The 24,047-nt window shown below is 41.9% G+C and overlaps 1 protein-coding gene across 1 annotated transcript; it reads left to right on the top strand.

The window, feature by feature from the left end:
* Positions 1-1,590: 1,590 nt before the first annotated feature.
* On the top strand, positions 1,591-15,349 carry crtac1b (cartilage acidic protein 1b). The gene is made up of 14 exons (XM_029521451.1): positions 1,591-1,778; positions 2,941-3,137; positions 3,534-3,670; positions 6,106-6,262; positions 8,206-8,340; positions 8,447-8,589; positions 11,150-11,286; positions 12,575-12,657; positions 12,927-13,027; positions 13,122-13,290; positions 14,357-14,502; positions 14,670-14,712; positions 14,800-14,943; positions 15,222-15,349. Exons 1-14 carry the CDS (start codon positions 1,591-1,593, stop codon positions 15,347-15,349), a joined length of 1,908 nt encoding a protein of 635 aa, XP_029377311.1.
* The last annotated feature ends 8,698 nt before the right edge of the window (positions 15,350-24,047 follow it).

The following is a 24,047-nucleotide window of genomic DNA, read 5'->3' on the forward strand; positions in this document are numbered from 1 at the left end:
GAGTGCTTTTGAACTGATATTGAAGAATTGACATACATGGTTGGTGCAGGATGAAAACTTAGCCATGTCCTGCACTTTATCCCAAATTCTACAGGAAATGAAAGCTCAGCTGCTATCTATGGTGGAAACTGACTCTGAAAGTTATTTGTCTAATACTTTGTTCTGCAAGTCAACCTTCACTCACAAGGACATCTGGAAGAATGGTAGCCTTTCTAAACACACTTTTCCTTTTACTTTTCAAGGTTCCTTTTCCTTCGCTTTTTAATTAATAGCTCGCTGACCCTTTCTAACATGGAGTATATGAGAAAGTGTATAAAGCTGCCTTCTGTAGTCTGGACCTGCTCAGCTCATTTGTCATTACATCCTACTCTAATGGGAAGAAACTGCCTGATCTGGAGCGCCTGGTGTTGTTAATTAACCTTTGTTTCTAACAGCCACAGTCCACATCACTAGCAGCTCCTCAGCCTGCGTTATCGCAGCGCTGCTGCCTTGCAGAGCTAGCATTAGCCCTGGCCATATTTCTGCAGGTGTCAGCAGGGGTGCTTCTTCTCCCTACCAATGTGCTTTTGAGAAAATCACTCAAAGACCAATGTGGTTTTTTATCTTAAATTGAATTGTTGAGGGAGATGTTAAAGAGCCATATATCACCTGGACACTCGGAGCAGAGAGGGAGATCCAGAGGCAGCGGGGAGGCAGAGATGGGAAGAGCTCAGTGGCATTACAGATGGAATGAGTACCGGGATGAAGGCTGTGTTCATAAATCTACAGGCAGCGCAAATCAAGTTGTCAGCTTGTAAACGCCATTTAGTTTGTGTGTGTTGTGTGTTAAGTTTTTTAGTGCTGTTGACGATGAGTGTTTTATTTTAGCCTTTGCGGAGGTGACCTTCATCTTTCTGCTCTCCCCTCAGTCTTGTTTCTCTTCTCTCTTTTCAGTTTTAGCATCATGAACTCCACCTCTACTCGCCTACACTTTACAAATCAATTGAATCAATCCTTCGTCTAGGTTCACCTTTTATCTGCTGACCAATGAAAGGACACTTATACATCACACTGCCCTTTAAAAAAAAAAAAAAAGATTTCCCAATTTAGAGCTGGTGCCCTACCTCAGGCCTGTTATATCAGGTCATATTGGCTTCCTCGGGGCTCACTTGGCTTCTGGCTAATGCTCTGCCCCATGAATGGATTTTCTGTCCTGTAATTCCTCAGCCTGTCTGCATGTGATCGGTTGTTCATATCTAAGTCCGCAGACTGCTGTTGATTGCAGCGGTATATCCTCATCTTTATGTTGAAGTACAGCAGAAATCTCTGCCAACGCCACGCTGTTTGCCTCGCAATGGATTTCAAGAGCTAGCACCAACGACTGGAGTTGCCATTTGCTCAAAAGCCTGTGACTTAGGGGTTTTCATTTAATTTTCTTTCACCTCAACTGCCAGGACGAATGTGCTCTTTAGTTCAGCTGCAGATTTTTTTTGTACAGTGTGTGTTTTTCTGCAGTCATTAAGTTAGAGCAAGGTGAATAAATTCTCTAAGATGCAGAAACATGATGGTAGCTTCCTTCAACCTGAGCTACTGTTTTCACTTTAGGTGAAGATGTTGTTGTGGCTGCTGCTGTTGTTGTTGGCGGCACAGTCCTCTGCTCAGCGGTCAGAGCCCATGTTCTCAGCTATAACCAAGACCGTCCTTCCTCCTGACTACGACAACAACCCCACCCAGCTCAACTTTGGTGTGGCCATCACTGATGTGGACGGGGACGGGGACCTGGAGATATTTGTGACTGGGTGAGAATCCCCTCAAAGTTTGATATTCAAGGCTCATGAAAGGTCTCTAAATCCCCGCAGCCCCTTTACTTTTCCAAAAAGGCTTTTTGTCAACGAGAGAACTGCTGGCTGGTTTTCTACTTCTACAACAAAAGTAAATTGTCCTTTTCCAAGCGGTCAAAGACAAAGGCAAAAAGACTAAAAGATGGGAGATGGTAAGGGTGCCTGGAGGCTCACTCAGCTGATGAGAATAGATGTGATTGGATTGAATGCCGTTGATGGGAGCAGTTTGGCAAGCCTGCCTCTATCCATTGAGGCAGCTAAGAATATCTAAGTGTTTAACAGAATTTGGATGCACCAAAAACGACCCTGCTTAATAAACTTAATTTAGCACCAAGCCATCATATTCAGCCGGCATCACAGAATTTCTACAGGGATGTAATTTCATTGGGCGTTAGAAAAATGTGAGCATTTTAATGCTGAACTCAGCGTTAAATTACTGCAGATGTTTACCATTCGTACTTAAGTAAAGCATAGTATGTCTAATTTTCTAATAACACTATGGTCATACAATAGATGAAGAAGGGACAACTGATGAAGACTGTTAAGCGCTGACTGTTGAGTGATGTTAATGGATCAGATGGATTTTTCTGAAAACGTTATCGTCATTGTTAATACTGACAATATCAGAAATCTATTCGTCCGGTGTCCTTACTGGTTTCTGGGTAAACTTAAAGCGCGCTGAAATTGTAAGAACCACTCAGGATTTAATAATCTGGCCCCATCTGTTAGTAGCAGCTTTTGTAGGCTCAGATTTGGGAACCTCACTTCTTTCCAACTACATCCCTTTGTTAAACTTGTGTGAGTTGCAGTGTGACTCTCCCCAAGACCTTGTTTTTGGAAGTTTTCATGGATTTTAAAAACCCAGTTTTACAAATTCTCAGTTATAGTTAATTAAATTGCAAATTTGTCATGCACCAAGTATGATGACAGTAAAGGAAATTCTATTCTATTCTAAAAAAAAAAAATTCATTGATATGCAAAACTGCACAACATTGTTTTCTGTTTTTGTTTTTTTTTTGTATTCGTGACTAAAATTGAATTAATTGCACTGAACTGACACTTCTTGCTGATGCTCTTATGTGCTGAACGTGTAACCGCTTGTCAACGGTGTCTGTTACAGCTACAATGGCCCAAATCTGGTGCTGAAGTACGACAAGGTGAGAAAGAGGCTTGCCAACATTGCTGTTAACAACCACAGCTCCCCTTTCTATGCCCTGAGAGACCGTCAGGGACATGCCATCGGAGTGACAGCGTGTGACATTGACGGAGACGGTCGGGAGGAGATTTATGTCCTTAACACCAATAACGCCTTCTCTGGTACAGTACAAGCTGATACAGTTCTGTTAATATGTGAAACACAAACACTCACAAAGGGATTATAACTCAACTCTTGTGCAGAGACAAAGCAGCTGAATCCGTAGACAGATATTAAGCTTATCTCATCTGAGTCTTCATCAGATAACGGACAAGCTTTGTGCTGCTATTAATCAATCCGAGAGCTAGAGAGTGCACACTGCCAAAACTGCAACACCTCACCTCGATCATTTTTATAAAAACTCCTGTGCCTCCTGTATCACATTCCTCCCTTTCAGCCGTAGCAGCCTGCTGTTGTGTTCCCAATCATCCACAGTTCTTCAGTTGTGTAATACCTCTTTACTCTCGCCACAATCTTCTGCTTCCATTCAACTCTCCTGAATGTCTTTCCGTATTAAGGTCTGTCAACATATTCTGACAAGCTGTTTAAGTTCCGTAATGGACGCTTTGAGGACCTACTGAACGATGACATTAACGAACACAGAGACGTAGCCAACCATATGGCTGGGCGCTCAGTGGCCTGTGTGGACAGAAAGGTACAACACACACACAGATGCAGAGTGGAGTATATGCAGACACACAAACTCCCTAGAGTGTCTTCTGTGTACATGCATGGCTGCTTCTGTTTGTTTACCAGTGATAACTCATGCCCTCCCTACGCCGCCCTTCTCAGCATGTGCTATGACAGTTCATTTGGGGAGAATGGTGTGCCATTTTCTCTCTCCTGTCCATCGCACCAGCGTAATTACAGAAGCCAGGCCTCGTTTGTTTTATAGAACATTGTACGAGGAGAGAACTGATGACTTCACATAACTAACATTTGCTCTCTCTATCTGTCCGTTATTCCCTTACCCATTGTTTTCTCTGCACTTTCCACCCCTTTTACTCCAGTTTTTTTCACTCCGCTGACAGACTCACACTCTTTCTCCGTCTCTTATCTCATACCCCTGCGTACAGTTCTCACTTCCAATCAGGGCAACAGAATAAAGAAGGTAACAGTGGAAAAAGGACAGTAGGGATTACAATAGATTCTCGTCTAACCACAGTCCCATCTCACTGAGCACAGATAGGTTATGCAGCTGCCAAGCGATTGGAAAGATATCTAGTACTAATGGCTAATGCTTTTACACGCAGCCAGAGCCCTCATGTGTGTTCTTCCATGCTGGTTCCAGCAGACAGCCGGTGAGATTACATTTTCCTATTGTTAAACAGATTTTGAACAATAGCGCAAGGTTAAATAGGCCGAAACCACAGTGTGTTGTATCAATGGCTCAGCAGCGAATGCATTCAGTCCAGTTTACGCAAGTGTTATCATCCTGAATAAAAAAAGAGGAATATTTAGTCATGCAACCATTTTGTCTCTCCCAGTCTCCTTGAAAGTGACACCCAATCATTAGTCTTTGACAAACGGATGAAGGTGGCATATTGAGGGGTCTCACATTGAACTGATGGATTGGTTCACTTTGCGTGAGCAGGCAGGATGGTGCCTCCAGCAATAAGTAGATTTTAAGAGCCACAATAACCAAAATGTGTTCGACAAAAAGCACAATAGCTATATATTTCCTTTGAAAACTGGAGAAATGGAAACATTACATCAGAGGCTGTGGCTTGTTCAAGCATCGCAATGATCGCTGTAAAGGGCACGTAGTCACATATCCCTGCACCAACACACCGTGGTGCATGGCACACTATTCACAAGCCAATTTCAGTGACAGACATTAGCCTTGGGTGGAGTCTTATTGAAAAATCATTGACTTTTAAGTTTCTTAAGTAACTGCCAGTGGCCTTCATTGTAGTTCATTCTCATTTTGTCAAGTTGTAAGTGTGTGTGTGCGAGAAAGTGTGTGTGTGAGAGAGTGCATTGTGTACTACGCACTCCTCCCACCTCAGCAGGCCATAATGTGACGCTTGATGACATTTACATCACCCAGACTCATTTACTTTTCTTGTCTTGTAAAAATATAGTAAGGTTAACAGAAAGGGTGAAGTGGTGTGTATGAGTGTGTGTTTGCATACTGTATGTACATGTGTTTGTATTGACTGAAATATGTAAGGCCTGGTGGGAAAGCTCATTGGAATCGAGTGTGTAGTCTATTAGTGTGGTTCCGTCTGTGAGTTTGTGTCTGCAGGGACTCTGACTGATAATGGAGTGTGAAATTAATCTCCAAAGGGAGGCAGAGGAAGGAGTAGGGAGAGAGGCAGGGAAAGAGGGGGTGAAGAATAGGAAACAGGGTGAGGGGAGATAAAGAAGAGAGGAGAGGTTAGGACTGGAGAGAGGTGAAAATATGCAGATAATATTCAGATATAGAGAAGATGATTTAAATTCACCACAAATTTCTATATTTACATATAGCTATCAAATCCCAAGAATATATATATATAAATTCACTCTCACACAGAGGACGGAGAAGTTCAGACAAGCTAACCTGTTGATGGGTTTGGTCTCTGTTGAATCTGTAGACAACTGTAGACAACAATTTTAAAATTACAAAATCTCACCAGCCTAGTGATTTTTTTTTCCACTTTCCACAATTACAAATACTATTTGTGCTCATTTACCTCCAGTGACATTAAGCCATGTAAGTAGTTTTGGTTTTGCGTGACCAAGTTTTGAGACACCTCGTCTGCCTCTGAGGTTTCTGCCTCCAGTCAAACACAAAGGTGGTGAATGTAAACATTTGCAAAACATGTTTTTATAGCCTTGACAACATACACACAACACAATCTCACTGTGGTGGCATCCCAAAAGTTTAGAGGATCAGCTAGTTAAAAACCCCGCAGGCCTGGTGTGCTTTACAGGTCAGGAAACATAAAGTGTACTTTAGAATACAGGATGTATAATATTTCTAATACTAATATATTTAATGTATGATTCCTGGGGCAAATATGAATATAAAATCATCTTTATAAAAAAAGAAAAAAAAAATAGAAAGAAAAAATAAATAAAACTGGTATTTTCTTTTCTTTCCAGGGTACAGGGCGCTATGCCATTTACATAGCTAACTATGCCAGTGGCAACGTGGGTCCTCATGCTCTCATAGAAATGGATGAGACAGCGAGTGACCTCTCACAAGGCGTCATTGCCCTTTCCAGTGTGGCGGAGGAAGCTGGAGTCAACAAGTTCACTGGTAGGTTTGAAGAAATAACTATGGTGTCTGTGTGTTTTTGTGAGAGTGTGTGTATGATGAAAGCTCATCCACTGCTACTGGACCTTCAATCTGATTTATACAGACTTCTGCAGAGGAGCATGTGCTCATTGTTCCCATAGTCTGAAATATAGGACTTTAGTACAGAGCGGGTGCTAGACGGGAAGAGGGTAAAGGAGAGCTGGAAAGGTGCCCGGCGAGAAAAAAATAAAGAGCAAGAGGAAGAAAGAGAACGCGGTGAGTAAGTAAGCGTGAGAGAAAATAGAAATGACTGGAGAGAGAGAAGTATTAGTGGGCTCTTTTGGCCCCGTCAGCTGTTTACTCCAGTCAAAGTCACAGAAAAGCGAATGGGAAGGGCGACGTGTACATACATCAGAGCGGCTCAACAGCCCAGAGATGTCATCTATCAAAGGCTAGTGTGGTTATCCCAGACTTTGAAGGTTTGAATACGAATGGACGTGGTCGCCACTACAGCACTGCATATTTCTTGTGCAATTAGCTCAGTCTGATCCATGTGTTACATGCCAAGAAAAGGACAAAGAGGACTGCACAGACTTGGTATTGTTCGCTGATTTACTGTACCATCTGTAAATCATGCTGAGGATCTTTTATGACGTGTCGTTTTGTGCTTCTCTGTAGTGTCAAGTTTGACATAAAGGTTAAAAGGGCTTCAGGGAACAAGTTGTATTTTTTTTATTTATTCCATGCACAATACATTCAATTAATTGAAGTCTTTGCTGCAGTTTTTAAAAATCATATTCATTTTTTTAGTGTATCTTTTTTAATGTCTGCAGAGTATCGTGGCTCAGCTCTAATCCAAATTATTTTCTTCATGTTTTAAAGTTGTTGTTTTTTTGTTTTTTTTACTGTAAACTGGGTAGTTGGTGTTTATTTATTTATTTATTTTTACTTTGAAAAACAACACTGACAATGGCTTGAATCAATGTAACCCTGTGATGGATATCTGTTTTGGTATAGACACAAAAGCAGTAAATGCCAAAATAAACGATTTCACCATGATTTGTTTGAGAGGTCATCATGAGTGAAAAAATGATGCCTCAATGTTATTTTATCGTAACAGCTGAAGAGTCCTTGACACTGATGTCCAGGTAAGTTTTTGAAGTGAGCCACAACTATGTGTTTGCGTGAAACGTAATCAATCTTCATTGTTTTTTCTTTACATGCACAATGTCATTTAAGCCACAAGAGGGATGGAGTGAGCTGGCTCAGATTTGCTGTGAATGATGTATGGTAGATGGCTTTGTCATCAAACTGCCGTTAATCAGAGCAAAGGGACAGTCGGTGAAGTTGTATATCTAATGGTTACATGTCTCTGGAGAGGCGTTAGTGGTTTATGGCCGTAGGGGGCGAGTGATATTTGTCTGGGCTGATGGAGCAGGCCAGTAAATCAGCAGCGTGTTCTCACTCTCAGCACTGACTCTGCATACTGGAAGGGCAATCAAAGCCCTTTCAGCTCCATAATTAGACTCTGCTGCTCTGAGATGAGACACTTTAGCATGACACTTCACTTTATAGGATGTCATTGGAAAATCCTGGGATGACACTGAGTGTATTGAGCAGCCACAACGATCTTTTCATAAGTAGAAAATTACTGTTAGCTTTCCGCTTATGCAACAGATTCTCAGCATGTGTTGCACCTTAACATTTTCATATTTGTTTTGTGCTCGTGCCTGGATGTGTGTTTGTGTGTGTGAAAGCCATCAGAGCCTGTATCTGTCCTCTACGGATGATAGTCATATCTCAATGTTCACTTGTGTTATGAAGCTGAGCTCTCTCCGTCTGTTCTCACTGTACTTACATCTATTCTGCTTCAGTTTGTGCTTTAAAAACAAAAGGTTTTCTTACCGCTTTTTTATGAATCATATAATCTTCTTTAACTGCCAAGCTCATCTCTGCCTGTGCAGGAGGCCGGGGTGTCGTGGTGGGCCCCATTGTCAGTCAAACGTTGTCTGATGTGTTTTGTGATAACGAGTACGGACCAAACTTCCTGTTCAGGAACAATGGCGATGGGACTTTCACAGATGTGGCACAGCAGGCTGGTAAGAGAAATGTGTGAGAGTCTCAGCATGTCATTGAATCCAGCGCCAAAACAATACACAAGGTAGGCTTTATTATATGATAGGATGTCTTACCCAAAAACCGCAGGTGTGGAGGACCCCATGCAGCATGGCAGAGGGGTTGCTCTGGCAGACTTCAACCGTGACGGCAAGACTGACATCGTCTACGGGAACTGGAATGGACCCCATCGCCTGTACATGCAGCTTAATAACCGCAAGCAGAAGTTCAAGGTGGGTACAAATGTGGTTTCTGGGTATTTAAGAACTCGTCACGCACACATTTAAATGAAGTGCAGGCTATAGTTGAACCTGTTCCAAATGTGCACATTCAAAGGTAAGCTGAGATAAGCAAGACACAATCACTGGGAACCCTTATAGGGAACTTCACAGAAAAAAATGTCAAACTCCACTTAAAGGATTAATGTGTGATTCGTGGTTTTGTGAAATTTGAGGGGAAAAGCCCACGGGTGAATTTCTGGTCTTATTTTGCAGTCTTATTGCCCAGATCAATGTTAAACGAACCAGCAGCGAGACAGCAAATCTAACACACAAGCTCTGAATCAAAGCGTTATCAATGCTTGTAGCAGGGTAGCGAATTAGCACAAGTCAGCGTGGACTCACTGAGGGACTCAGTGGGATTTAAAGGCAGGCAGGTGGTGATCTACTCTGCTATTCCTTTTTTTAACTCAGCTTCTGTGAGACAGCCCGCGGCATGCATGTGTTTGTGTCGGACTGTTAAAAGCAGCGGAGACAGAAGTGGCCTCTGCTGCGTGTAAATCTGTGGAGGTTTTGTTGCTTGGTGATCTATGTGTCAGCGCCTGCGACCGCATCTTTTACCAAAGAGATAAATGTCATGGGAGACATCTTTATTGGGGTCAAATAAGGGGGTAATGTCTGATGGTTAGCACAGAGGCAATTCCATCAGCATGACACACACACACACACTTACGCTCTCAAATACACACATGAATACACAGAAGACAAATTGAATTAGTCACTGTTTTTATAAACCAAGATTGTTAAATCACAAGCCCATAACACATCCAAGACCCCTCTGCCCCCGCACACATGCTGACACTCCCACTCGCCTGTATTGACCTTTGGCATGCATAATGAAGCTGTTGTATCACTCCAGTAAACCGCTAATTAAATTGGGCTGAAACAGCAGCTTGCCTGGGTATTGGAAAGTGCCGATTAGGCCCGTTTGTGCTTTAATTAAAATCTATTGCCGAGGTTTTTCTCATAATAGATTTAACAATCAAAAATGCAAAAAGGCTGCCTCAAAAATATAATGTGTATTTGAGAGATGGAGACCGTCCAGAGTAGAAGTTTTCTCAACCATTATGAAATCATAGTATAAGAGGTATTGCTAAGAAGGATTCGTTTATATCTTTATTAGCACAAACTTATACAGATATATCTAATTATATTTACAATATTTATTAAATACGAAAACGTGTATTTTTGTGTTGCAATACATGTAACAATATTGTGAATATTTACTTTACATTTAAGCTGTTTGGCTGGATGAAATCATAGGTCAGATTAATTATTTTACTCCATGTGTCATTCTTCTATTCTCCACTTTTGTTTTGGCAAAAAGTTCCTTTTTCTTTCCTTATGGCGCATCTATCCATCTACCAAATAGTGTAATGAATGCAGAGCTGTTCCTCGCTTCCTCTCCCTCGTGGCCTCAGATGGCCATTCCCTCTCCTTCACCTAAGTAGCAGAAGGTCACTGTGGGCAGCCCCCCCTGCAGCTTTATGAGCCTTATAATTAAAACAGGGAGTAAATACTGGAGGGAGTGAAGGGCTGCTCTATAACTCTTCCCCAACTTATCACCGTGTCACTGAAGCGAGGAGATATCTGTTACTTTCTCGTGCAAAAACCGCACTGCTGAGGAGAAATTTTTTGGGCAGGAGCGTTGCGGTCTACTTTTCTGATGCCAGAAGATGTAAAAAGGATTCTTTGTTCTTCTCTGTAAGCTCCAAATGAAACTCTTTGCTCAGGGTGACTTACATGGAGTTAGAGATGACGGATCAGTGTCTAACTCAAGGACTGGACACCGGTTATTGATGGAGGTGTTGTCTGTTGTGAAAATTGAACTTGTGACCTTATGTTCCAGCTTATAAAACAATCTTTCTACCCATTGGCTTGGGTCACAACACCTGTCCAAATATTAATACGCATAAAGTGCAAAATGTTATAATAACAGATTTTAGAAAAGTTCAACTGGAAATCTTTCCCAAAATTCCTTTTTGTGTGGGAAGAGTCAGGGTTTCTCTGTTAATAGATGACAGTTGCTGTGGTGGAGTTGACCAACAGATCAGACAAAAACAAATGAACCCTTGGGTGTGCACTTCATTTTTTGCAATTCAGCCAGCGCACATTTTAGAATTGAATTTTATGGATTTTTATCTGTTGAGAAAATTGTATTGGTGAATCTATCCCTTGTTGTTACCCACAGACAGACAATTAGAGACCATTAAGTTAAACCAGACTTCACTAAAAAAGTAAAATACATCAACAAGATAAATTGTGTGAGAGGACCAAGCTATTTACGTGTGATATAACTGTCCTTGTCTACAAAAATATTTTAAGCATGCCACTAAAGATGAATTTTGTGAATCAATTCATCAACCAGTCCATGATAGAAACATGATTGTAACTGATTCAGTGAGCTCTGGGTGCTGCTGCGTATTTGTCTGACCTGCTAAAGATACGTTTCAAGCACAGAAAACTTATGCATGCTTTTTGTGTTTGTGTACCATTTTTGCGTTCTCTGTCTCAGGACATCGCATCCCAGAAGTTCGCCATGCCATCCCCGGTTCGCAACGTCATAGTTGCCGACTTCGACAATGACAATGAGCTGGAGGTCTTTTTCAACAACAACGCCTACAGGGGTCCCTCTGCCAACAGGCTCTTCAGGTACTCACACACACCTAACACAGACACACATGTGAAGCATGTTAGTATGGCAATAAGTTTTAACAGCACTTTTATGATGAGCTTAATGGACTACTCTTGCATCTTGATTTAATATTCTAAAACTGAGCTTGGAAGCTGAGAAGAATTTAAAAATCCCAGCCAAGGATACTTATCTACTCTGGCATCCCGCCCCCTCCACCGCACATGAATGAATCTTTCATTAAGACAGTTTTAGGTCTCTTTTTGGCTCACAGTTTGGCTTCCTCTCTAGATAATATTAATGAACTCAGCTCTCAAAATGCAATATTTGATACATATCAATTGAAAGGACGTAACAGTAGAATAAATTCATCCTGTTTAAATAAAAATCAGATCTGGCATATTTTTCTGAACAGGATGTAGCAATCATGATGAATTTTGCCATGAGCTGGTGGGTCAGTTCATACTGAAGATCAATAATCAGTGCAAGCCTCAGAGATTTCCTGTATGACAATAGCCTTGCGTGCCAGGCCATCAGCGGGCATATTTAGTCTTTCTGGACACGATGATGCTCTGACAGGGGTGTCTGCTCTACAACACGTGGCTCTGCTCCGTTGTGTAGCTGGGGGGATGAAGCAACTAATTTAACTCGACTTTCTGGCACTGAAGGAAAATTCAAACTGTTCTGCCCAAGCTAATTAATTCAATACAACTAATCAATATTTAGCTGAGGTGTGGCGCTTAACAGCCAGGATCAGCACATCGGTGTGCTGTGAAATGAAATAACTTAGGGAGAGCTGGAAATGTTTTGTCACCTACTGTACATGGGAGCTGGCATTGTGTGCAGCAATGGCAGAAATGCTAAATATTATTTAATTGTAAAGTTGCACTGTTGCATAACAAATACACCATTACAAGCCTTTACAATAAATAAATACAATAAAGTTGACTGGGCTATCTTTTGTGTTATGTTAAGACATTAATGGATTGCAATCCTTGATGCTTTAAAATGCAACATTTTAATGTTGGAGCTGGTAGCAGGTCCACAGGATGAGAAGGTTGTTGGTGTTTTTCTGTTGGCACACATTTTAATAACACAAAAAAAAGGCAAAAAAATCTTGCAGTTATTTATAAAGCTATAATTATTTGTTATATAAATTTGTATAACATACAACTGTAATTCTAAAATGAATGACGTGGATAAAAAATATAAGAGATAATATGAGTATGTTGAAATTGAACACTGGTTGTACTGTATGTTTCTGTTGGTTATAGCAGCAATGTCTGCTGTGATGCTGTGATCTGACAGGGTGAGCAGGAGAGAGCACGGTGACCCCCAGATAGAAGAGCTGAACGTTGGGGAGGCATCGGAGCCTGAAGGACGAGGAACCGGTGAGTGTGGCAGAACAGACAGCTGGCCGGTTACAGCATGAGTGACATGAAGCCGCGAAAGAACAAAGTACCCTGTCTGATTTTACACCATCTGACCATTAGGTGGCATCAACGCTCCACAGAGCATCAGAGGTTCCTCAGGCGCTTTGTAAAAGAAAATGGATGCATCACATCCACTTAATTAGCTCTATGACAGTTGATAGACATCAGTCTGATAAATGCTCTGTAGCTGTTACCTGAAGTACATCATTACTATGATGGATCTCCAGGAGCTGTAGCCACAGACTTCGATGGTGATGGACGTCTGGAACTGCTGGTGTCTCATGGTGAAACTGCAGCACAGCCGCTCTCCGTCTACAAAGTCAACCTGGTGAGAGAGTGAGGCCTCCACATCCGTCTGACACTCAGTGTTGGTGAAATCTGAAAGGAAACTCACATCCTTTTCTTTCTGTCCGGTGTCTTAGGGTACCACTCACTCATGGCTGCGAGTGATTCCCAGGACCAAGTTTGGCGCTTTTGCCAGAGGAGCTAAAGTGGTGGTGTACACAAAGAAAACAGGCCCACACTCACGGATCATTGATGGCGGGTCAGGATATCTGTGTGAGATGGAGCCTGTTGCCCATTTTGGCCTCGGTAACTCCGCATTTACACTTTTGAGGATGCGTTCTGCCAATGACCAATTTGAGCTCTTTGCGTTTTTTATCCTTTCTTGTTTTTCTGTAACCCACAGCCAAAATTCCCAGGGAATTTCATTTACAGCAAATCAAAATCAAAACAAAGGACAGTTTTTTTTTTTTTTTAAAAGAAGAAGAATTTAGAGCAAATCCTCACATTGTAAAAGATAAATGGGAAACACTTTAGTAAATTGTTTCAGTTCGACTATCCTTAAAAAGAGAAAGACACTTAGACAAACACATGAATTGATTCAAAGGCCATTTCAGGGAGCAGAATGAAAGTATTGTTGAATACCTTCAGCCTGATTTGGCACCCATGGGACAGTGAGCTGTCTGTGGATGGGAGTTAGGTGGACAGAGAGAGAGCAGGTGTCGCAGTTGGAAGCCAGCCTGGTTTGTGAGAAACCAGCTCCCTGTCTCTTCCTGCCCCCACAAGGGACAGTCTTCTGGTGGCCATCCAGGCCCGGTAGCCCACCCACTGCCGTTCCCCGACTCTGCTCACTGAGCCTGTTCAGTGTCAGGACTGTGCAAGCACAGGTCAGCTCTGGAGGCGTTCAGTGTGAATGCTTCATTACTCAGAACAAACGCTAACACAAAACACAGCAAACCTTCCACACCACGGTGGCTTCAGATGGCCACATTTGCAGAATGTGTCACGACTTTTAGGCGAGTGAAAACACACTCTCCAATCCTAATTAAGAGGGCGTCATGTGGGAGGAGAACAGGTGAAATATTCTTTGGCTCTCTGGCAGCACACCTGCTGAGAGGATTGCCGTCTGGCTCGGTAACTTAAGATCTGTTTACATTAAAAATGCCACTTTAATTAAGGGCTGCAGAGGCCCTCTGGAGAGGGGCTTTCTCTCTGCATGATTAAAATTGTTAATGGGGAGAGAGGGAGGGTGCTGTCACTGTGCGTGTGTCAGTAAAAAACTGAGGAAGGAGGAAACCGAATGACAAAATGTCGTTACAATGTGCAGTTCTGTATGTGGAGCCCTTCAGCCAGTCAGTCTGTTGTGTCTGACCAGGAAAGGATGTGGCCACCAACGTCGAGGTGTACTGGCCAGACGGCCGTTCAGTGGCCCGACCCCTGGAGCCCTCAGAGATCAACACAGTGTTGGAGATCCACTACCCAAAGGACGAGGAGGAAATCACTCCAACTGCGGAAATAGAGGTAGAGTAGTGATTCACACACAAAAAAGAAAAAAAAAACTGACCTTTAGATCAGCATTGTCAGACAGTCAGGGCCAGAATTTCAAAATAAGCTGCTTTGATGGTCCTAGTGGTAAAATCAAAGCTTAAAAGGATTTTGATGTTTGGATTAAACTTTGTTTCTTGTAGTGTGGTCATGGCTTTGCTCTGAACGAGAATGGCCGCTGCACTGGTAAGTGATGAGTCAGATGGGTCGACCCGTTGAGCTCTGTGCTTGTGTGGAACCCTTTTTTTTTTTAATCACCTCCCCCTCCCTCAGACAAGGATGAGTGTACCCAGATCCCCTCTGTGTGCCCCTCTGACCGCTCCTTCTGCACCAACACCTATGGCAGCTATAAGTGCCGCGCCAAGAGGAGATGCAACCAGGGCTTTGAGCCCAACGATGATGGGTCAGCCTGTGTGGGTGAGTGGTCCTGGCAGAGTCGGGGTAGACTTAGCTGGATTACTAAGATCCGGAGAACAAAGCAGGCACTGCCAGAGAACGAGATGCCTTAAGCTGCTTTAATTACTGTGGTTCTGAGTAAAGGCTTAGAGGTGCTAACATTCCTCAGACCGTGTCCCCTCTCTGCACCCCACTGTCTTGCATGACTAACTCCCCCATGTGAATAAGCTGCCATTCAGCCATAAAGCTGCAGATGTTGGCCAACTTTTCGCTGCCCTGTGTTTCTCCTCTCTCTGCAGCCCAGGTGGCTTACTTCGGAGGGACGCAGTCTTCTGGAGAACACAAGTGGTCTGGCCTTTCTTTCTGGTTGCTCTCTGTCTCTGTGCTGCCACACTTCTCTACGCATCTTCAGACTGGACTACTGTAGCCATCACTGCCTTCTCCCTATCTCTACTCTCTCCATGGCTGAACGGTGATGCACAGAAACTCTTGGAGAAAACTGTTCACCGAAATGTCTACTCCTCCTTCACCTCCATGGATCTCTACTATCTTTTTTCAACAATTATTTACACTTCGACCCCTCCCAACCCTGGCTATGTGTCACCTCCTGGCTCCTGGCCACCTCTGGACTGTAAAGAAATACACAGGGAGCATGCTCGCTGGGAGCTACGGGGTTAAGAGCTAACTGTGTCACACCCGCAGAGTCTTCACGTCATCACCTGGCACTTATCTTAGTGGGACCTGAACTGACGCCAAGTCAATAAGTGGAGCTGCATTATACAAACCTCTGCACATACAGAAGACAGATCTACTGGCCCTGCAGACCTTATTCATTCGAGACATGCTGAGGCCCCATCTGTATCTCCACACCGCCGCACTGTTAATCCTAACAATGTCTCTCTCATTCTTATAATGGGCTGACTGGGATGCTGAGGAACACTGGGGCTCCACACTGCAGGTTATGTGTGTGTGTGTGTGTGTGTGTGTGTGCGCGTGGGTGCGTGGGTGTGCGCGTGTGCACTGTGTACAAAGAGGCAGTTGGCTAGGGAAACATATGTCACACCATCTGTCTTGGATGATAGATAACAAAATGCAGTGTATGAATAATATAACAGCACAAGGAGAGATAAACATGTGAGTGTATGTGGAAGCACAAGAAGCGTTTTGAATCCGGTAATTTGATAGTGTACTTGAACACATTATCTCTTACTTAGCAATTTTCAAGTTCACATAAAGTGGACTATTTCTAAGTTGTGAACCGTAAACGAGCATCAACTCATACGATTTGGGAGTATTCACGATCAGTAAATCTTTCCTTCATATTGATTACTTTTTCCTCCTAATGAAAACTAATCAAATCAGGAAACAAGACTGGTAGGACAAGGATGTAGTAAAGAAGACGCCGTGATGAAAACTAAAGTGCAATAAAGTATAACATCAATTTCTGATGATTTAAGATGTACGAAGTTTGAAATCTAAGGAACGTTTCAGCCCAGCTGGGAAGTGTATTTGAATCTGAACTTTATTCAGCAATTTATCACTCAACACCTGTGAAATAATGGAGAACTACAAAAGATCAGGCTGGGGATATGATCAATTTTTGTTATTGTCAACAAAGTGCATGAAAAAGCTAATCAATCATGTGTAGGTTCCTGGTCAGTCATATATAATCTTTCAAATACGTTTCCGAATAAATTATTTTTCTCAGTTGGCCGCTCTAGCTTTCAGCAAATATTAATCAAACTGGGGTAAATAGTGTTTTTGTTGGGGACTATTTTTATCTGAATGTTGAGTGCGACAGTATTTACAGCAGCAGGATGGTTAATGTGGGACTGGCTGAAAATAAACTAGGTGTCACTCAGTTCAACGGAGTGACTCCATGTCTCTGAATAGTATTTGAAAAACAGTGAATGTCCGTGGCAAAGTGGGAACTCTATCAGGCTTTGGAGAAATAGGAAATACTTTTCTGTCTGAATGATCAATTGTTTGATTTTTTTTGACAATAAGAAAAATGATAAGCATAATTCAAATTAGGAATATGGGCCGTTGTGACTTTACTTACTCTAATGCAATGAAGCCCTTGAATCAAACAGGCCAAACACATAAACACATTCATTTCTTTAAATTTAACTCCGCAGATTTAGTCGTGCTGGCACATCTCAGTTAAACGTCTCACTTCCATAAATATTTTGGTTAAAAATACGAACAAAAAGTGAAAACCTCCAAAAGATGTTGACAGCTGATGCTGACTGACTGATATTTGTCTCCACATTGTTCGCCTGAGCAGCATCATCTCTCCCCTCAGCAGTCCCAGTGCAGAGGCTGCGCAACACAGCTCGCATCTTATCCAGCGTTAGCACACAATCACTGTCCTCACAGGGGATAGATCCATCATCAAGTTTTGGCAAGGGCAGGCTCCAGGGTAGAGGATGGATGTGTGTGTGTGTGCGTGTGTGTTCTTCATGGATTTCTCCCTATTTGCTCGCTGAGACAAGTGTTATATATTTTGGACATTTTTTGCCAAAAGACCTCACAGATTCCATTTAAGAAACTCCACCGAGACTCAGCCCCTTGACATCAACCTGCTAATGAGCTGGACCTGGACCACAGGAGCCATCTGTAAATATCAAGCATTTCGGCTGACATCTAAAGACTGAACTTATTTCACAGATTTTTAATGAAAACGAAAGCAGCATCAGAGCATGAAATACGAATAAACAAATGATGATTGATGTGAAAACGATTAAAATGACTCACCATGGATCTCCTTTGGATCCGCATTGACAATGTTGTCATGCTCTCTGTGTAAGCCAAAGAATCCGTGGAGAGCAAAAGTTATTGGGGGGGGGGGGGGGGGGGAGTTTCAACAAGATCACGTCCGCTCAAGTCAAACAGCTTAAAATGAAATCAGAAATTTTTACCAACAAATTCATCAGAGAAGGTCAAATGAGGTTGTAAAAGTGTTTTTGTACGAGCAGAATGGAAATTTTTTGTAGCTTGAATTGCACTCTTTGCTCACACTGGAACTGCGTGATCAAGGTTGGATATGTAAGATTACAGTTTGCATGAACAACAAGTGTTTATCTCAATTGCACGCTTCAAAAAGACATATACATGTTTTTAACCCTATTGATCACATCCTTCTATACTTAAACCCAACCACACCAATGGCAGTGTAGTCAGTTTTAGTCAAAGACATCGATGCGAATCTAGTTTGTATCCTCTCCTTTAAATATGCTGAAATGAGTTGTGGCCTTTCAGCTACTTGTGAAGTTAGTAAACAGAGAAAGGATACCACTGAAGATTAATATGTCTTAGCTATAATTACATGCAGCTAAACAAACTGTGCGCAGTATTTACTGTATCCACTCTGCCCTTTCTAACATGGAGGGGTTTGCTGTATCACAGGCTCTCATACAAAGCTCTTTTCAGATAAAACGCTTTTCTGTCCACTGAAACTGAAGATCAGAAGAGAATGTGGAAGAAAATAAATGAAAAAATGATACACACAGTGATTGATTACTTTGCTTAAGCATTTTCTTTAGCTATTCCTGGAAGTAAAATTCTATTTCTGGGGGACAGAGAAATGGCACATGTATACACATAAACAGCACCATGAAGAATAAGGTAAAGCTTTAAAGCTTCACTCTGTACGGCTACATTCACAGTTAAAAGAATCAGAGCCATTGACCGATGCTCATGGAGCTGTGTGTGTGTGTGTGTCTGTGTGTGTATCTGGCACGGCCACTGCCAAGACACTGTGTGTGTCCCAGAGGCTCCAGCTGTGTTTCTTTCTGCTGAACTGCAAGTGGACATGTCCCTGTGCAAAATAAAAACCTGGAACACAAATTCTAATGGGTGTGTGTGTGAGAGAGATGTAACCATGTTAAGTCTGTTTGTGTGTGGGTTTGTGCTCCATGTGGAAAAATAATCCAAATGATTTTTTTTTTCTTTTTTTTTTGTGCTTGTGACCACCAATCACAAAATGTCCTATAAACAGCCATTGCACATTGTAGACACACCACAAAGTGTTCACAGAAACTGAGAGAAGATCAGATACAGAAGGATATGTCAGGGAATTATTTGTACTGGACAGAAATGGCCTAAAGAAAAAAAAAAAAAAAATGTAGATGGAAAGCATAGTAGCCATGCGTAAACTTTTTGTGTCCCGTATCTTCAGGCCAGTGTAGGTCTAAATGTAGAACAGGGCACATTTTTTGCGGCTTACCACAAAATGAGTGCTTCATTAATTATTTATTTAATTTATTCATCCATTCATCTTACACATCTACAGCTTATCCGTTTTGTCGTGGGGCAGCTGGAGTCAATCCCGGCTCACATGGGGCGAGGGCGGGGTACACCCTGGACAGGTCGCCAGTCCATCACAGAGACAAACATCGACTCACACTCAGACCTACGGGCAATTTAGTCACCAGTTAACCTAAACATGCATTTCTTTGTGGAAACCGGAGTACCTGGAGGAAACCCACGCAAACACGGGGAGAACATGCAAACTCCACACAGAAAGGCCCCAGGCCCAGGAACAGAACCCACAACCTTCTTGTTGTGGGGCAACAGCGCTAACCACTATGCCGCCTTGCAAATAGTTATTTGATGTCATTTGATTTCAATTTACTCATTTAATTTCATCCTGCTCAAACAATAACATCTGCAACATTAGAGACTAACCTACTTCTGCAACCACGGGAGCATAAAAGGCATCACACACAACAGCAGCCTATTAAGTAGGTTGCAGATTATTGCGATTGCTGCTAATTTCAAGACACACGTGAAAGATGAGTGAATCAGAAGATTTTTGACTTTTCTTTACATTTACAACTTTTCTCAGTGTGAAAAGGAATGACAGCCTACAGTGAGCGTTGGCAATCATTTCTATACGTATAAATAAGTGTGTATAAGCTACTGTACTGTAGCTGTTGAATCCTGGAAACACAGCAACACAACTACAACCAAGTCTGAGAAGGTGAAAAGATAAACAGGTTGTGAACAGAACAAAAGTTTGGGGCATACTATTGAGACTGCTGAAAACAGTTAATGCTCCCTCACTGAGCAGATCATTGTTTAACATCAAAGTGGTCTGCAGTCTGCCTGAGTTAGAAAGACATGCACATGTAAGTAAAGACAAGCTGCAGCTGCAGAGCAAACCGCCGAGCCACCGTACCAGCCCGGGCTGTTCTGACTTTATTTTATTCTCACCCGAAGAAAAGAACACTTTTAGCAGAGAGTTCAAGTCGAGTCAAACACAATAACTCTGAATATGGAGACCATAAAATACACTGTTGACTGTAAGAAAAGTACTTCATGTGGGCACAACTGTAATAACGTCTTTTTGTTTTTAAACACGCAACATGCTTTTCATACTGAACACACACATGTGCAGGAACACTGACACATTAAAGTGCATGGGATTACCATCCACCACATTGGATGAGAGCCTTCTGCTTGTTGCTGGGTGTATGAAACAGAGGCAGAGTGCGAAAGCTCTTCCTCCTCCTGTCTCACCTCTGTGCTCTGCAGGATCTCATCCCTGCTCCGCTGAAAAGCCGTTAAAAGGGAAGTGACTGACAAGGCACAATTTATTTGCCAACAGAATGAAACACAATATCCACTATCACAATTAACCAAAGTGATCAAAAGTGACATTTTAACTGGAACCACACGTTTCCAGCCTCTTAAGCTTAACATTGTGTTTTCATGTAGCATTCTGGGCTGCACTTGGGGGAGGTCCAGAAGCAAATACAACACAAGAGCTGTCAATCACACTGAGGTTAAATAAACTGAGCGGGTATTCATGCCAAAGCCAACAGGCAGGGCAGCAGTATAGTGTGGATGGGGATCAATTTAAGTATCCAGAACTGGGCTAAGCACAATAAATGAAGTGTGGCCAAAACACAAACACAGATCCTGAAGTTTCCGATCGTCTCAGTATGAAATTTCAAAAATCAGTGTTAAAAATCAGATGCACCATCTGATTACTGAATCTTTGTTTGTTACACCACATAGGACATCATTTCATGCACAATTGTAACTTATTGTGATTTTGAATTCCAGCAAATGTGTTTGCCACTGCCAGAGTTTTGATGCCTCATGAGACACCGCAGTGAATGAGCAAAGTTAAAAAATATGATTGTATTTCATAGAATTCTGGTTTCATTTAGTTTTTGTTGATAGAATTGAAAAAGAGGACTATTCTTGTGTGATCCCAATCACAGATGACATAGAACATATGAGTGAACATCCTCTTCCACATGCCTGGCTCTTTCCATTGCCAAAAGCTTTTCCAATGGCCTTTGTGTTTGATGCATTACATGGAAGCGCACATTTGCAAACTTCGCCATAATGACTAAACCTCCTTTTCCAAGCACCACTGCCAGTCAAAACATTTTTGGAACACAGAGGAAGTGGTGGAGTTCAGATTTTCTTTGTCATTTTTAGGAATAAACATTTTAACCAATCAATAGCAGAGTGACTTTTTTCCTCTTAGATGTCAGGTTCAGACAGAAGGTGAAGCTGGCCACTTTTTCCTGTTTACAGAACAAGGAATGAAAGATCAGAAAGGGTGTGGAAGAAGTACAAAAGAGAAAATGTTGTGCAGCCAAATAACCTTACATGGAAAATCCAAACAATTGCTTTGGCAAAAGCCAGGAAGTAGGCAAAAGAAAAAAGATGTCCTTTAAGAGAAAGGAGATCTGTTTGGAGGAGAGAGGTACCTTGTTAGCTTGAGCGCGAAGTTTCCCGTCAGGTGCTGAGATGTTTCTTCACTCTGCTGCTGTCTGAGTAAATATCAGTTCACTCTCACTGCTCCTCGTGTGTCCAGTCCTGTGGTCGTAACTCAGCCTCAATGTCTGCCAGAGTGTTATCATTCACTCTGGGCCCTTATGAGCAGGCCATGATGGATCTACGGCACACTTCTTCTACACACACACACACACACGCACAGACACAAACACAGGTTCAGACACATGGACTCAAAAAATAAAATGGACTATCACTGCTGTAGAAAATGTTTGGGGAGACAGGTAAGGCTAGAAACAGGCATATTATCACCCTGTGGTGGTGATATGGAGACTGTGTTGGAAAAACAGTCACGTATTTACACATCTGGCTGACAAAGCACCATTATTACATTAAAAGACTAAGCAATAGAATTAATTCTACTTTTACACTTTACATTCCTGTATAAACTAGAAAGAATGAAAGATTTATGTACATAATCATGGCCCAGGACTTTACCTTCCCGTAACCAATGACCTGGAAATCTCGCCCTCGGGTGGTATGACTTCACTGTGACACGTCCTGCACTGGAAATACTGAGAGACACAACATTGAGTGCAAAAACAGCAGCACAAACTGAATCTTAGATCCAGTTTGATACCAGAAAAAAAAAAGAAGCCTGAAGCCACAACAATGCTTTCTCTTTCCATAGACTTCATCAGACACTTTATTTATCTCTTGGAAACTCTTCTCCCCATCATCCAAATAATAATCATCTTTGAGAACAAACAGATATGATGTAAACACATAAATAGCATCAAGATACAATAGAAATTATTCTCTCTCAGCAGCACAGCTATGAGACTTTGTTGATCAGGGATTTCACTTTATATCATCTGGTAGACGCCTTGTTTATACACACATCATGCAGCATTAAACATCAATGCAGTTTTATTGTCCCTGAAGCAAAGATGCTCAGAAGTGAAAGAAACTCAGACAGGCTGGTACCACAAATGTACACACCATCTACACATTATATTTTTAGGAAGACATCATTTGGCACTATGCACAACCTTTCACTTGCAACAGCATGACATACACACAGAATCTGGGTTTACTGATGACTCCACACATCTCAAACAGCTTGCTGCACGCTATAACACAGTACAGTACAGATATATGGCATGTGAAACTTCATACATCACCAATTCAATCACGTTTTTAATAGTCTTCTCCAAAATAACACTCTTGTAAATCAACACACATCTTCATCCAACAATACATTACATATCATAATCTCAGCTCTTGATTTTCTTCAAAAGTCAAAGAACAAGCTACATGAAACCTGATAATATGATACACTGCTTCTTGTTACACCTCAGTCTTAAAGGATAGATCTCTCTTAATGCACCACTCACATGACCTCATGTTCATTAAGAGGGAGGTGCTGGTTAATGTGAGCATTCTTCCTATAATTTCTTCTAGTCTTCCACATAGACATGGGGGTGTTGTTTTTAGATATACTGGACTCATCAAAGGCTAAATGCTACAGTTTGCTTCAAAATTTTGACTTTGTGGTGGCTCTGGAGGAAAAAGCGAGAGATCACAAAGATGTTATGTAAAAATCATTTTGAGGGGAAGGAGAACATCTGAACCAAGTTTAACGGGAATCAGTCCAGTGATTCTTGAGAAATATTATTCAACAATGTATGTTAATCACATGTTGGTGATGGAAGGGGTGGGGCAAAAGTCAGGGTTCATCATCTGGGCACAAGAGTGTGTGGAAGCGGCGGCCTCGCCACCATCCTGAGAGCCGGTGGCATCTCAATAAAAGTGAACTAATCCTTTCGGACCTTTTTGGATATCTGTACATACATAAGCTTTGCCTGATGATCTCCCCTCTCTGTACCTCCACATTATTAAGTGACATTATAATTATTAATAGCAAAACCATGAGCTACCTTGAAACACTTCATTTGCAGAAGAACACAGTAGTTCACAGTTGTATAGACAATTTGCGTTCACAGCTGCTCTGTGACATGACACTCAAATTAGAGTATAAAAACGTGAAAAATGTTTTTTTTAATGGGATAATGCTGGGCAGAAGTGGTATTTTGAAATTAAATAGCATTATGGCATTCCAATCCACTTCTCGACACTTCACAAAGCCAGCGCAGATAAATATTGACAAGCATGTAGAGAACGGTTTTTCTCCTGCTCAGTGCACAGACACTGAGGTTTGTTTTTTTTTTTTTTCAATACATTGTCCAATGAGCTCCTTTATTCGCTTATTGGCAGCGTTGAGTCATTTAAAAAAGTTTTGATCGGTCCATCAGCCCCAGGTTGGGTATCCATTCCGCTGGGATGAAACATGAAGGCATCAAAAAGCA

Source organism: Echeneis naucrates, chromosome 15 (assembly GCF_900963305.1).
Source record: "Echeneis naucrates chromosome 15, fEcheNa1.1, whole genome shotgun sequence".
Lineage (NCBI taxonomy): Eukaryota > Metazoa > Chordata > Actinopteri > Carangiformes > Echeneidae > Echeneis > Echeneis naucrates.